This window comes from Gamsiella multidivaricata (genome assembly GCF_025024155.1).
Source record: "Gamsiella multidivaricata strain RSA 2152 chromosome Unknown BC939scaffold_1, whole genome shotgun sequence".
NCBI lineage: Eukaryota > Fungi > Mortierellomycota > Mortierellomycetes > Mortierellales > Mortierellaceae > Gamsiella > Gamsiella multidivaricata.
The window spans coordinates 529,168-544,034 of record NW_026251709.1 but is presented as its reverse complement, the minus strand read 5'-3'; the positions used below and the strand labels follow the sequence as shown (position 1 = coordinate 544,034).

The window sequence follows — 14,867 nt, the reverse complement described above, 5'->3', positions numbered from 1 at the left end:
GAGAAGGGCTGTTAGAGACTGGGGGGTTTTGACGCGGTAGGTGTGAAATGGAGAGTATATATGCAATTGTGCGCGAAGATAGATAAGCAAACCATAATCAAGAGTAAAGTACGTCAATATTAGTGGCAAGAGAAATGAGCGAATTGTAGCTGCGTGGGGCCAGCACAGGTTTCCAATTGAGGAATATGACTACGGTGGTTGCACCAGTGACCGAATGGGGCAAACTTGGCCGGGCGATGAAGACGGAGGATGAAGTGCGATGACCATGGGGCAATCAATGAGCGAATGTCGCCTCAGCACCAGGGGACGACCGCCGACGGCAGACAAACAACAGCAGCATGGGGTTTTCTCAGGAACAGACCACCGGCATCTAGAGCGAACAAGAAGGTGATTTACCCCGCTCAGGCACCACAGTGCACCCACCGCGTCTTTGTCAACGGCCGCTTTAAAAATAGGAAGGCGCACACCGCTGCAGTACGGTGAAGTAGCAGCAATGATGCGCGCATGACATCGTCACCCCGCCCATCGAGCTCGCACTCACAAACAATGGGCCTGTGAACTACCGCTGCCATCGTGATTGCGATGCATGCGTCCTGTGGGGCCCTCTTTCCTTACAAATGACGCACGGAACAAAAATGAATGCTCTCATCGAATTCATCAGGCCATTCCCAGCTGCAGGGACAACGTTATCGTCCGCAACAAGGTTAGCGCCCAAGGCGGAGAATCGTTTTTCAAAACGCGACTTAAACAGGTGCAGCTGCACTGGTTGCATTTCACTTGGCCGCTCAACACATACAGCACATATAACACACCACACATATTTGCCACCAGAGACCAAAAGACTTTACTCAATGTATGGCGATACAATTGATGGAAAGATAAGAAACACAGCACTAATGTTGCATATCGACGGAAAAAGAAAAAAAAAAAAAGCGAGAAAGTGTGCGTGCGATAAGCGACGCGTCGATGACAATCGATCCTCTCTCCCTTGGAAATCAACGGATCAAACAACCTTCCCCTTAATCCGCCCCCGCCTGCTTTTCCTTCAAGGTTCGAATGGTCCAGTCACGGTTCTTGCCTTGTCTTGCTTAAGGCTTCGTCCTCTGATTAACGTCAAGGGCAGCCTGATGGGCGGCCTCTCTGGCCTCGCGTCTCGCAGGGCCCATCATATCCATAATCCTGTTGCGGTAGTAGAATCCCAATGCAGCCGCACTCGCCCCACCTGTTTGGGCAAAGGTAGAGTAGGTAGAGTAGGTGCGTCATATTAGAGATGAAAGGCTATGGGAACATGTGCGTAGTTACATGGCACAGAAACATGCTCGTGTAGAGACAAAAAATAAAATAAAATACAATAAAAAGTGTTGGTTCAAGGACGGAAAAAAAAAAAGAGCAAACCCTTCTGGTAAAGGTCCGGCTGAACTTGTCCAGTCCATAAAAGCCGACGGGTCTCGCTAACTTACCGAGTTGGATGTAGTTGCGCGTCTTTTGAGGTAGCGCCTGCAGTAGACAAAAGCAGCAGCAGGAGGGAAAAAAAAAAAAAAAAAAAAAAAACAGCGATAAAGAAGGAGGTGTAAGCGGTGGATCGAACAAACAGTGGATAATCCATCCTCCGAACCACTTCAAAGTGTACCTTGTATCTATTGATCATAGCAACCATGTTGGAGTGTATCTTGCTGTCGAAGGAAGTGTATTCTTAGTGTGGGTGTCTGGAGGAGTGTGGAGAAAAGAAGGATCTACCGAGTTACGCATGGCTTTTAAGACAGCACATTTTATTATTTATGCTGATTATGCTGTCAAGGTCTCACTGAGAGACGCTGCCACATAGCCCTAGGAATTCACACAGCTCAGACACACCACAGGACGCTTCTCGAATGACCAGTGCCGATGCTGACAGGCTCTCTCTGCCCAAGACGTTTCTCCACCTTCGACGCCCTCCATTGGTTTTTGAGCCATTCCATGATAAAGCCAATGAGCTATGGTTGATATCCGCAAACAGTGCTTTGCATTAGCATGATAATAAACAGTGTGTCTCGGGTCAACCTCACCATGGCGTAATACTTACTACCAACGCAGTGACAACCGCGCAAATAATCCAGAAGTAAGAGATGTCTACCGAAATCAATGGAGGATCGTTAGCCGGCTATTCATAAAGACGAGATGGCTGCTGTGCGTGTCTAAATCAATGAACGTACTGTGCTTCAGCTCGGGGAAATCCTCAAAGTTCGTGCCGTATACTAAATTTTACACAAGATCCCATGGTTAATACTTAGCCCAAAGAAGGTACGAAACGCAAGCCATAGTAATGGGACGAACCTCCAGCAATGAATGTGATGGGAAGAAAGATAATCGAGACCAGAGCCAGGCGCCGCATGGATTCGTTCGTATCATATGCGATAAGGTTGAAAATCTAAACGCGGCATGGAAGATCGAGGCATATTAACACCGAATACGTCGCTCCACTCGTGATTGTCCCATAAAGCGGAGGCGTTATGTTACCATGTCGATAAGCGCAGCGCAGAGAGAGAGCATTGAGTCAATGTCTTCCACAAGGGTATTGCAGTGATCCGCCACGTCTCCCATATATGTCCTGGATAGACTTGACAAAGGACTTCGTTCATCCTTTCCCCGCAACGCATGAACGAGAGTCTGAGTCGGTGCCAATGTACGCTTCAACGTCGAAAGCTGCGCTGTCATCTGATGAAGTTCCTTTGTAAACTTCATACTCGGTAATGCCAGCACATGTGTCTCTAGCTCATTAATCGCCTGGCGAAAGGCGTCCGTGATGGGAATCGCATGGTCCACAATGCCGTCAATGACTGACTGAAGCAGAAAGCTGGCATCGTTATTCTTTCTGACGATCGAGAAGTCTTGTATGATTCGTCCGGCAATGGGTGCCACCACGGACTTTCCAGATACTTGGAACATCGTGATTAAGGTACCGTCGTCCAGCAGGAACATGGTGACTTGCTCCAATTCGACCTTAAAACCTCCCTCGCGGTTATAGCTAACAGGATATTGTTGCTTGTAATGGTCCAGTTTGTCCAGTGGTAAGCGGTGGCTCAGGATGTCTGGGTGTATTCCGGTCGAGGTTGCTGTTGGATCGACTTCCCTGACTTCGCCGTTTTCAAGGGTCTCCATTAAAGTCAGAAGAGTTAATGCGATGTATGTTTGCTTAGGATAAATGTCGACCTTAGTTCGTTGTGGCACATGCAACAAGTCTTCGACGGCCAAGTGGTGCAGACCTGGATATCAAACGCAGGGCAAAGAAGAATTTTAGTAGTGAATTCAACAGCTGCAGACACAACTGCATTCGTAGAAGCAAGCTGCAGCCCGTCGTACTATATTTGATAGAGATGGCCTTGATGACATCCCAGCTCATTCCATTGATGTTGATCCATCGTACCTTCGACCACTCTGGTCTCTATTGAACAAATAATGTGAATGGAACAGTAAGTAAAACGAAAGATCAAGATCCACAGTCGTGCCTCATCGTGCACATTGTTTGTTCACCTACAGGCTGTTCCAGCCACATCAAGAATTCTTCGTTGTTCATCCCTGACCGCTTCGTATATCGGGCGCTGTCCATATCCATTGCCAGTACATCGACAGTGCTCTATCCACACAGCATTGACAGCAATATTGAGATTCAAATTAGAGGCGCACGGACTTTAAAGCACAAAATTAAGCTATTCCAGGGAGCTGGCTCATCCTTATGTCATGAGTGATCCATCCCCCCGCATCGTCATTCTTATCGCTGTGTTCCCTGACTTGCACTCAATTTAGGAGCGCAATACCGTACCTCGATGCAGCTGAAGATACTGTCCATATCCGAGACATCAACACCCTGGCCATTCATGGCGTACGCTACAAGACCACGAAGCAGGTTATATCGATCAGAATGCGAAAAAAGCGTCCCTTAGACCAATAGGGGGAAGGTTACAGCTCACATGGACTTACTCGACATTCGTCGGGCAGCGACGATCTGGTCGGTTGCTTTCTTGAATCGGCTAAGACCCGATGGCAATGGTGCCGGCCGTGACAGACCAGAGCTTGAAGACGAGCTGGATGTTGTCGATTTGTGGCTATATCGTCTTCTGGGGGCCTTGCTGCGGATGGTCTCGTCTCCGGTGCCGTAGGAGGTCATGTCTGCGACGATTATGTGATCTGGATGCCCATTGCCCCGATTGGAAATGGGCTGAGGTTGGATTGGCGAGTCTTCCTCGCGGACCTGGGAGTAGGTGTCATTCATGCCTCTGAATTCTTGGAACGAAATAGAGGCGCGTTTGATTAGGGAATGTATCTTGAAAGGACGAGGGGGGTTGAGGGCTGAGAGTTAGTTTGGACGGATTCAGTGCGCAGAATGTGGAGAACGAGAGAGAGCGAGAGAGAGGGATGCGACGGTTGTGTGGGGTAGTAGCGAGAGAAGAGACGAGGAAAGAAAGAGAGGGGACACCAGCATTCAAATACATGAGGAGTATAAATTGGAATCCATAATCCATTCAGAAAAAAGGGGCAGTGCACACTCTCAGTACCCTGTTTCATGGACATCGTGCAATTGGAGAATGCGCTGGAAACTTACTTAAATGGCTGTTTGCATGCAGTTAAGGAAAGGCGGCTCCTTCCCCCCCACACCCAATGCGAACGCGCACCGTTGTCCGTGGGCAAACTCTTTTTCCCTGTTCTTGTTCTTGTTCTTGCTCTTATTCTTGTTCTTATTCCTCCTGCTCCATTCCTTTTCTTCTTTCTCTTTCCTTTCCATCCTCTTCACTCTTTCCACCCGCTACCAACCAAAAACCTCGCTCCTCCTATAATGCTCTCTGCTGTCCGTCGTGTGGCCTCGGCCAACCCTGCCGCCCTCATGCGTCCTCTGACCTCCATGACCATGACCTCCTCATTCTCGACCTCGTCCTCTGCCTATGCCCCCACCAACGTCAAGAATATCACCGTCTTCGGCTCAGGGCTCATGGGCGCCGGTATCGTCCAGGTCGCGGCCCAGAACGCGTTCAACGTCACGATGGTCGACCTCAACCCCGAGGCCCTCAAGAAGGGCCAGGACATTATTACCTCGTCCCTCAAGCGTATTGCCAAGAAGCAGTTCCCCGAGGATGCGGACAAGCAAAAGGAATTCATCGACAAGACCATGTCCAAGATCAAGATCAGCACCGACTCTGAGGCTGCCTCCAAGGATGCAGATCTGATCGTCGAGGCTATTGTCGAGAACCTGAAGACCAAGCAGCAGCTGTTCGCCATGTTGGACAAGGTCGCTCCCGAGCACACCCTCTTCTGCTCCAACACCTCCTCCTTGCCCATCGAGGAAATTGCCAAAGCCACCAAGAGGGCAGATCGCTTCGGAGGACTTCACTTCTTCAACCCCGTCCCCCAGATGAAGTTGGTCGAGGTGATCCGCACAAACGAAACCAGCCAGGACTCTTTCGATTCGCTCATGGATGTCTGCACGCGCATGAAGAAGACCCCTGTCTCCTGCAAGGACACCCCTGGGTAAGCAATACACTGTTTCTCTTCATAGAAATGTAAAGTAGAGAGACTGGAAAGAAATGAGATCCTTCGGGGATCTTTGTACGATCCACCGCAAGAAGCCGGGTACCAAGTGGCATGTGAAGATTTTATAGCCCAGGGCTGACAAAGGCTCTAACGTTTTTATCTACTTTTTTATTTTATCTTTTCTTATAATCTTTGTGGAATATAGATTCATCGTCAACCGTCTCTTGGTCCCTTACATGATGGAGTCTCTCCGCATTGTTGAGCGTGGCGAAGCTACTCCTCAGGATGTTGATACCGCCATGAAGTTGGGTGCTGGATTCCCCATGGGTCCTTTCGAGCTTGCCGACGTACGTTTCGTTTTTAGGTTCATGCCCTGATCTAATTTCACGTGAGACGATGTCCGCTAACTCCCGGTTCTCGCTTTTTTTTTTTTTTTTGCTTTTCTATCGTTTGCTTGAAACGATATATAGTTCGTCGGTCTGGATACCATGAAGTTCATTGTCGATGGCTGGCGCAAGGATGGCAAGATCGATGCCAACTTGGTCGCTCCCGTCAAGCTTTTGGAGGAGTTGGTTGCTCAGGGCAACTTGGGACGCAAGTCTGGACAGGGCTTCTACCCTTACAACGGCGTTGCAGGCAAGAAGTAAAAGACGAAACGGAACGCAGTGAAAAAAAAAGAAAAAAAGAATGCAATTGAGTCAATGCCTATTGCTAAAAACACAACTTGTAGATATCCCTATGGAATAAAAACATTGGACAAAAAAAGAAACATGAACATGAACATAAAGGTGGACCTAAAGTGCCCGTCCACATCCTGCCACGCTAACCCCTCGATTCTCATCGCTCTGTAGTCGACATACGAATCTGGCGGGAGGACTATAGATCCACGCTGATCTTGATAGGTATGCCATATCATCCTTGCACAGTACTTGATTAATCCGCGTAGACCCCTATCTTCGTTAGCGCTCTTCGTCTACTAGAGTATTAGGCCGAACCTTGGATGGGTTTAGAGATAATATTCCGTTTAGGGTAGCGAGAGCGTGGATCTGAAACAGCAATGAGCAAGACGATCGTCTATAGCCTCATTTGGACCGCCATTCTTAAAGATATTGCTCCAGGTTCGTGGTCAACTTCGCTGCAGTCATAGCAGCATCTGCAGAGGCAACGCTTATCATATCAGAGACGAAAACGAGGATATGGAACGTGCCCGGTCCATGGAGCAATTGGTGGAGCTGAATAGGTGCGGAATCATTGGTGTCAATTGATTCACCAGGAAGGACCCTTGTTGATGGTCCATCCGCAGCACGCCAGCCTACTCGAAAGACTCGGCTAATTGTATTCTTGCTAAACACTGGAGCGATAACTCTATAGCAAAACAGATAGGCTAGAATTGGAGGCAGAGAGTTGTAATCGAATGAAACGCCAGAGTAAAAGAGCCAGCATCTATCATTGCGATAGGAGCTGTGGGAGGCACAAAAAAAAACGAAAGCGGAATGCAGCAAAGGATTTAACGGCGTCAATGTGCGAACCTGAGAAGCCCTTCAGTACCAGCGCCAGCTTCCGTGTGGAATTGAATATGCGCATCTTTAGGTGAAGAGACAAAGGAACAAACCAGCGCTTGGCAGTCTGTTTTGCCAATGCATCGTATGTGCATCATACCTAGCCTGATCAAAGAAGAATCGGCTATGGATATCAATCCATCCATACCTTGAAAGACTACACGTCGATGGCCTGATGGAAGCTACATTGGTTGCCCTAAGGCGGCGATGGGTTTAGGCCTTGGGGCTTGGGCTTCAGCATGTGCGGTGGCGGGTTGAAACGAACACAAGCCAGCTCAAGGTCCCTCTGGTCGTATAGGGACATCCTAAAGGACTCGTATGTGCCGGGCTGGAGGTGTGAATTGAACCATAGCTTGGGTCTTTAGGGCCGAATACGAAGGACGTGTAAAACTGAAGAAGGGACTCCAAATCAGGGAGCGTTGTTCAGATCTGGTCGGGGAAGGTCATATCATAGAGTGAGAGAGACTCCAGTGTCTTGGTTCCGTTTGACGAGACTCTTGTGATTTTTCACGGGAGGTCAATTTCATAGGCGGCATCGTGGTGGGCCTAGTATGTGATTATGCTATCCATCTCGAGTTCGACTAGAACTCATCTATAGCGGCTTGATTGGCCCCTTGCTTTTCTCCAAAGAGGACACTAAACTAGGTGGATGAACCGAAAGAAGTACCCCACGGTCTGCAAACCGGATTAGAGCGCAGCGCGAGAAGTAGCGGCGATCGAGGCGCTGGCTTATCTCAAACAGGATTTCGATGGGAACTATATCCTAGCCATAGCGTTGGTGTGCTTGCGCAAAATGAATAAGGATGTATTGTGGCGCAAAAAAATAAGAGGCCAGTTTATATGTTTGTTTATGAGGGTGGCATGGGGATAGTACGTCAGCCCATTACGGTCGTATACCTGTACGGCCGACGAGGGAGGGCGAGGGCGAGGGAGGGCGAGGGAGGGCGAGAAGATCCAGTTGTTGTTGTTGTTGCTGTTGTTGCTGTTAAGCTCTCGCAGATTGCCACCGTGCGCTGCGGTTGTGCACAGCATTTCTTTTTTTAGAACATGGATTGGTTGCAAATGCGTGTATTGGTTTAAAGATGCTAAAGATGATGTAGAAATGCTCATGCTAATGTTTGCGCCTTAGTTCTTTTCTGCTTGCGACAACAGGTATTCTAATGTGTATGTGTTGTCGTTACATCTACAGGTTGTATGGGCAAAAACAAGAGCGGATAAGACATTAGCATGCAACTCAACCATAACGGTCGCTCCGCACCATTCTTTCAAAAAACACAGAACAAAAGGCACTTACACTTTTGCAAGGTCCTCGTGCATTTTGCCGACACCCTTCTGCAAACCTCTAAAGACTGTCAAGAATTCGCCAGAGTGATCTTTCAGGTACCTGCCGTGACTGATCAGTAGACTTGTGCACCAGATCAGGTGGAATTCCAGATGAGGTGAGTCCTCCATGTAGCTGGCAATAAACTTCATCAGCCGCTCCAGGTACTTTGTCGGCAGTTGCCTTGCTACGAGTCGAACATCTGATGGAGGGATCGCCTCGTAACAACGCTGGATATATTGCCGCTCATTCAACCTGAATGCCATGACCAGAGCCTTCAGATAATCCTTCTCATCCAATGTCTCCAGAATAGTCTCCGGTGTAATGTCAATCTCAAGGTCGAAAGGATCGAACATCAGCGTGTCGTCCAAAGAGTAGATCAGCAGTCCCTCAGTTGAGGCGGCAGCCCATGATCGTCCTGTGGGCGAGAATCGGACGGCCTTGGTACGAATCTCTGGACGGACATTTCGCTTAGACAGATCCTTCGTTCCGGGGAGAGCGTTGTCCTGACGATCCTCCAAATCACTGAAATCGTCGTCATCAATCAGATCCATGGGCCCTGCCTCGGTCATGTTTTTAGAGTTCAGGAACTCGAGTGTTCCGTCAAAGGACAGGTTCTTGGAAATCTGCCATTTCTTGACCAGAATATTGGCTTTGATGTCGTAGATGCACACGTATTTGCTGTTACCACCTCCAATGATGCAAGATCCATCCGCAGTGTAGCACAAAGAGTTGAAGTGCTTTCCTGAAGTCGAGTTCTCAGCTGTGATTTTGTCTGCCGCCTTGCGTCCTCCAGAAATATCGCGGCGTCCGTCAATGACGTTCGTTTGAAGGGCGTCCTCGACGTCCCAGAAACTCAACTGGCCATCCAGAGTTGACCCGCACAGCTCCTTGCCATCGGGTCGGAAGGCCAACGCCAAAACCTCTGACATATGTGTAAAGCTTTCGACGCTCTTTCCACGACCGAAGACATCCCAAGTGCGAATAGAGTGATCCCAGGAGGAGGAAGCCAAGAACTGAGAAGAAGGTGAAAAGGCGAGTCCAGAAATGGGAGCAGTGTGTCCGGCGAGAATATCCAGCAGCTTTCCAGTTTGAACAGACCAAACATATATCTCAAAGGTGTTCTGTGCTCCTGCGCAGACAATTTCTCCGCTAGGATCCACTGCAAGAGAGGAGAACTGGACAGGTGTGGGCGATGTGAATGTCCTGAAATTACGATAACGGACTAAATCGTAAGCTCTTACAGTCCCATCCAACGATGCGGAAAAGACGACCTGACCGTTCTTTGCAAATTCCGTTGCGGCCACGCGGGATGCGTGGTCCGAAAAGGTGACGAAGCAGAATCCAGAGACAGTGTTCCAGACCTTGACTTTGCCATCGTCGCCTCCAGTGACTACGCTCTGTCCATCCGTAGAGTAGGAGAGGCAGTTCATGTCGTAGAAGTGCCCTTGTTGCTTCAACACGTATGATTCTGATTGCCATTCCCAGACCAAGAGCTGTCCTAGTTTTGATGCACCGAATGCCAGCCATTCTCCAGATTTGTTGATTGTCACAGAATCAATCTTCTTTTGTGAAATGCTATGTTGATACGAAAGATTAAACACATCGTAAATAGGGTGTTCCAGTTTTGGACAATACATTCCTCATTAATGACGATGTCCATGTGCCTGCTGTTACCTCAGAGAGTGAATGTTGTTAAAAGAAGGGAGCTCCCAGATACCGAAGACACCGTTCGAGAACCCGACCACCATCATTCCTGATGCTGCATGGTATGCAGCGCAGATAACCTTGGCATGATCCTGAAAAAAAAAGTGTCTCTGAACAGCAGACCATCTCCGTGGGCCTTCATCGACCTCCATTACCGTCTCATCATCCGAGTCCTCGCCGTTCTGAGACTTTGGGTTGATCAGTTGGTGGCGCCATTCAAAGAGGGCTCCGTCCTTGCTGACAGTATAAATGCAATCCTGATCCTTCGAGAACCACGCTCCAATGACTGCATCTCTGTGTCCTGATAAAGTGAATGGCACGAAGTCCTCGATCTTGTCCGCAGAGTAAATGCGGGCGCTCATATCCTTGGAAGTGGTCACGAAATATTTAGAGTCGGGGGACCAGGAGATGGAAATGACATCGTCATAGTGTCCAGTGTAGGTGCGGTGAAAAACAACTGGGGTGAACTCGCGATGGAATCCTGGTGTCTTCCAAAGCTGAATCTGCTTTCCATGCGTAACAGCAAAGAATCTGGTTTCAAAAGTAACGATGCAAAAGTCGGTGAGAAGTATACTATAAAAATAATGCGGAAAAATAGCTCGAGTCTTTCCTGATTTAATCGTTACCTTCCGTCTGGACTGAATTGAAGGTCGTACACCTTCGTCTTGAAGTTGAAGTGGTGTAGGACGATCTGGCGATTGTAATTGACAAGTAGGGCACGACCATCTATTTTTGAAAAAATGATTGAGGTAATGGTCAGTATTGATAGTAGCTCACTTCCTCTAATTGTTCGAACCGTTTTTTGTGAAAAACAACGTATACCTTCATCAACGGAGATCAAGAGAGTGGCGTTTGGGCTGAGAGCAATCCTGTCAATGTTTTTCCTATTCTCATATGGGAACGTCGTCGCCTTATTGCTAGGGAATACAAACGTTAAAACAGAGTCAGTGCCTTAGCAGATCGTGAATTGATGACGGGGTACCCACTGGTTCATTTCCACTTGGTGTATACATACTTGACCAGATCGAAGACTGTCAGTCTGTTTCCAACGGGACTTAAAACCGAGTTGCCGTCAGGCGTGAAAATGAGGTTTCCCTGCTTGTAGACAGTTCCACATAGATTCGAGAACTAGAGGAGCATAGGTTCAAAGTCCTGGTTATTATCGACTGCTCTCATGGATCCTGTCCGTCGTGATATTTCCTTTGAAGCTGACCACGTATCCAAGTATGAATTATGTCCGGTTTTACATGCCTTGAAGTCCGACTTCATATTGCAATGATATTGAAATGGGCAGCAATACAGAAGGAAAGAAATAAGGGATGGAGGATGGGATGGCCTTGTAGTCGAGCCGATGTCCTGAATGTGAATGAAGCGTGTTGTACCAGCAAAGCTTGGTCTCGTTTTTCTTTATTCTTTTTTTCTTTTTTTTTTTTGCAAGCCCCCAACAGCTGTTTACATCCGTGACTGCACTGCACATTGGTGCAAATGCAGCCGAGCGGAACCTTTTGCTTCCGCTGGGAGCAGAGAACGGGCGCAAGTGAGCCCGCGAGTTGTACAAAGCACAGCACCGCGTATCCGTTCAATTGCTCCCGATAGCGAACCAGCCTGGACCAGACCAACAGACCGGTTTCCCAGCCAGCGCCTGTTATCCTCCCTCAAGTCTTCCTTTCTTTAAAGCACCCTAATTTCCTCTCTCTCTCTATCTCTCTCTCCCTCTCTGCGCCTTTGCGATTTACCCCTACCCTCACACAGAACCCCTCTCCTTTTCACGTCTCCACCCAACCTCACCCTTCCTCTCCATCAAACCCCACTTTAACATCACCATGCCTTCGAAGCAGAAATCAAGTGACCCAATTGAACACCTCATCGGTGGAGCCGTCTCCGGACTATGTGCCTGCGTCTTTGTCCAGCCCCTAGACCTGCTCAAGACACGGCTACAGCAGCAGCAGCAAGCCCATCTTGCTTTTATCAAGCAGGGCAGTCAGGCCGGCCTCACCATCGCTCCTCTGGAAAGGTAAACAAAATACTCACGGTCCCCTCGTTTGGTGACTTGAGGGCCCCGCTCGGTCATCCGGAATCTAATCCCACGGTCGCCTTTTATTCGCGCTCTGCTGTCCTGAATGGGACTATAGCACGATCTGGAGGACTGTCTTCGGCATCATCAAAGAGGGCTCGGTGCTCAGTCTGTGGCGTGGAACCGTTCCCACAGTTGTCAGGTATGTTTTAATAAGCGCGATGTAATTCGTATTAAGCAAAGACCCCCAAAGTATCACCCCTAGGAACCATACACTGCCGTGCTACGAGCATTTGGAAAGCTCCCACGACACTCTTGCCAAACTTTATTGCAAACGTGGATTAGCTCCATTCTCCCAGTATGAACGTTCTTAACTGATGCCAGAGTCGCTCCATCTTCATATCTCGCACAGAAATGTGCCTGGCGCTGCCATGTACTTTACAGTATTGAACGAGGCGAGAACTTTGCTCGCAAAGCGCAAGATCAATGGCCTGGAACGGACAGAGACCATGTCCAGCAGCAGTGCCTTGCCTAAGCTGAGCAATACCGAAAATCTGATTGCTGGCGGTGCATCCCGAGCTGCGATCGGCTTTGTGATGATGCCTGCGACGGTGATTAAAGTGCGCTATGAGGTAGGCTGGCCTTCTACTCCTTTATTTTCATTTTGGATACAACGCTGCGCAAAAATGCGAATACTGCTACGGCTTGGCCTAAATCACTATTGAATACTCAACTATGCGTTCTAGAGCAATCTGTATAATTACAACAGCATGTCTGGAGCTTTCTCGTCCATCTTCAGGAACGAAGGAATTCGAGGTACACCATAGAAGCACTAATGCTATCATGATTGATGTCTGTACTAGCATGGGCTCCAGTGTTAATGTATCACAAACATGATTTACTTTAGGATTGTGGGCAGGATTTGGTGCGACCGCTATGAGAGACGCTCCTCTTGCCGGTCTCTATGTTCTGTTCTACGAGCAGAGCAAATCCCATCTCTCAGGTATGTACACGAATGCATTCATGCGATGTAACTGGATATGGTTGGACGATATCTCCCATTACACAGGCAGTATTCTGACATGTGTTGCCTTCTTACTGTACGATTCCGATGTGGTAAATATATAGCATTGAGGGCAACTTCGGCATACTTCGATGTGAGCACACCCACCATCCATATGGTATCCGGTATCGCTGCGGGTTTTCTTTCCACAACCTTAACGCACCCGTTCGATATGCTGAAAACAAGAATGCAGTTGAAGCCTGCAGAATACAAGAATGTGTTCCAAGGTGCCCGCAAGGTCCTACTGGTACGTATCTGTCACACATACACTACAAAAGCCTTGTGCATGCATATATAATCTACCAGACTCTCGTTGATAGTCTATCCATGGCAACTCCAAACTTAATCAATACTTTATTGTTTCTCGTGAATGTTAATAGGAGGAAGGTGCAATCGGGTTCCTTGATGGTATTTTCGTGAGAACGATACGCAAATCGATCCACTCTGCCATCTCTTGGACCGTGTACGAGGAGGTTGTGCGGTGGCAACGGGCCCGAAAGGCTGACCATCTCCTGTGATAACGCCACGCACATGCTTAGGCGCCTATGTCTGGCCATTGCAATACCCACATCTTACATATACCTCATGAACAATGATAACACCAGCGCGGGTTCCGCGACAGCTTGATTTAGTACTTCGTATATATGTTTCGTTCATAATCAAATAAAACAATATAGTAATCTAACAACAACTCTTTGGAACAAGCTCGCTATGTATAACGATAAGCAACAGCGTCTTGAATTCAAGGTGGAGTGGGAGAACGAGTCTATCATGAGCGTAAATGCGAGCGATGCAGGCTGTCGATGAGCAGACCTTAAAGGGTGTAATCGGCGAGAATATAAAAAGTGCATTCCTTCCAGACCTTGTTTACCAGACCTTTTTTTTTTTTTTTTTTTTTTACCGCGGCAGTCCAAACGAATCCACTCGATATTCCTGAAATCGTGGAGGCTATATTGGCAAGCAGCTATCCAACAAGCTTTCTCATGACACCTTTATCCCAGGTATATACCACTCCATCGTGCTGGACAGACCACCGAAACGGAGATAGAGAGGTTCCATCTATCCCACCGAAAATGCTCGTAGCCTTTACAAGAGCTACATCCACGAGATCAGCTTTATGGGAAAGTATACCCGCGAGTATCTTTCCCTCTACGACTGCAGCCGGTTCTGGGTCCTCCCCATCAACTTATGGGAGTCTCCTATGGATCATCCCGAGCCAGCAAAGCTTTTGTCTGGGGTCTTCTCTGTAACCCTGCGGGAAATTAGATGCGGCATGTTAAGATACCATTCGCTTGAACCCCAATTCTTGAGGGCATTCCTTAGCGCGCTTGCTTTATGCACCAACCTAAGTAACTTTTCGCTCGCGCTGACAAACATCCTGGACGAGCTGTAGGGTCTATTCCTTCAAGTCTGCTCGAAACCTCGCTCTCTGACGTTGACTCAAGTTAGCGTGCGAGATTGATCAGCACTATTATAGAACAATGGGCTCCGTCATATGGAAAACCAGACTGTGTTCGCTTTTGAAAGACCGAGGCACTTTAAGCTGGAGAAATCGGCAATTGTATCGACAATAGTGCGCCCACAGATCTATCGCCTCAGAGTCAAGCCATGTTCTTCCGTCAGTATCCGAATCTCGAGTCACTTCACTGGAGAGGAGAATTATCGAGTGGGAACAGGAGTTGATTCAGGCCGTCGGAGCAG

At 48.2% G+C, this 14,867-nt stretch overlaps 4 protein-coding genes across 4 annotated transcripts; 2 read left to right on the top strand and 2 right to left on the bottom strand.

Moving 5' to 3' along the window:
- Positions 1 to 1,950: 1,950 nt before the first annotated feature.
- Positions 1,951 to 4,472, bottom strand: BC939DRAFT_434072 (uncharacterized protein). The gene is made up of 8 exons (XM_051553325.1): positions 3,958 to 4,472; positions 3,800 to 3,864; positions 3,515 to 3,613; positions 3,340 to 3,421; positions 2,497 to 3,242; positions 2,193 to 2,407; positions 2,063 to 2,109; positions 1,951 to 1,973 (listed from the first exon to the last, which is right to left on the bottom strand). Exons 1-6 carry the CDS (start codon positions 4,247 to 4,249, stop codon positions 2,267 to 2,269), a joined length of 1,425 nt encoding a protein of 474 aa, XP_051417830.1. The 5' UTR covers positions 4,250 to 4,472; the 3' UTR covers positions 1,951 to 1,973; positions 2,063 to 2,109; positions 2,193 to 2,266.
- Positions 4,473 to 4,876: 404 nt separating this feature from the next.
- Positions 4,877 to 6,149, top strand: BC939DRAFT_482693 (3-hydroxyacyl-CoA dehydrogenase; the record flags this gene model as incomplete). Its single annotated transcript, XM_051559141.1, has 3 exons — positions 4,877 to 5,499; positions 5,708 to 5,849; positions 5,973 to 6,149. The coding sequence occupies 3 exons, from the start codon at positions 4,877 to 4,879 to the stop codon at positions 6,147 to 6,149; spliced, it is 942 nt and encodes a 313-aa protein (XP_051417829.1).
- A 1,967-nt stretch (positions 6,150 to 8,116) lies between these two features.
- BC939DRAFT_418186 (putative WD repeat protein) lies at positions 8,117 to 11,468 on the bottom strand. Its single transcript, XM_051553032.1, has 7 exons — positions 11,341 to 11,468; positions 11,105 to 11,217; positions 10,912 to 11,006; positions 10,716 to 10,815; positions 10,060 to 10,620; positions 8,356 to 9,960; positions 8,117 to 8,244 (listed from the first exon to the last, which is right to left on the bottom strand). Exons 1-7 carry the CDS (start codon positions 11,356 to 11,358, stop codon positions 8,187 to 8,189), a joined length of 2,550 nt encoding a protein of 849 aa, XP_051417828.1. The 5' UTR covers positions 11,359 to 11,468; the 3' UTR covers positions 8,117 to 8,186.
- Positions 11,469 to 11,592: 124 nt separating this feature from the next.
- BC939DRAFT_434068 (mitochondrial carrier domain-containing protein) lies at positions 11,593 to 13,857 on the top strand. Its single transcript, XM_051553324.1, has 7 exons — positions 11,593 to 12,103; positions 12,222 to 12,305; positions 12,516 to 12,735; positions 12,850 to 12,919; positions 13,011 to 13,106; positions 13,232 to 13,413; positions 13,547 to 13,857. The coding sequence occupies exons 1-7, from the start codon at positions 11,913 to 11,915 to the stop codon at positions 13,682 to 13,684; spliced, it is 981 nt and encodes a 326-aa protein (XP_051417827.1). The 5' UTR covers positions 11,593 to 11,912; the 3' UTR covers positions 13,685 to 13,857.
- Positions 13,858 to 14,867: the final 1,010 nt, after the last annotated feature.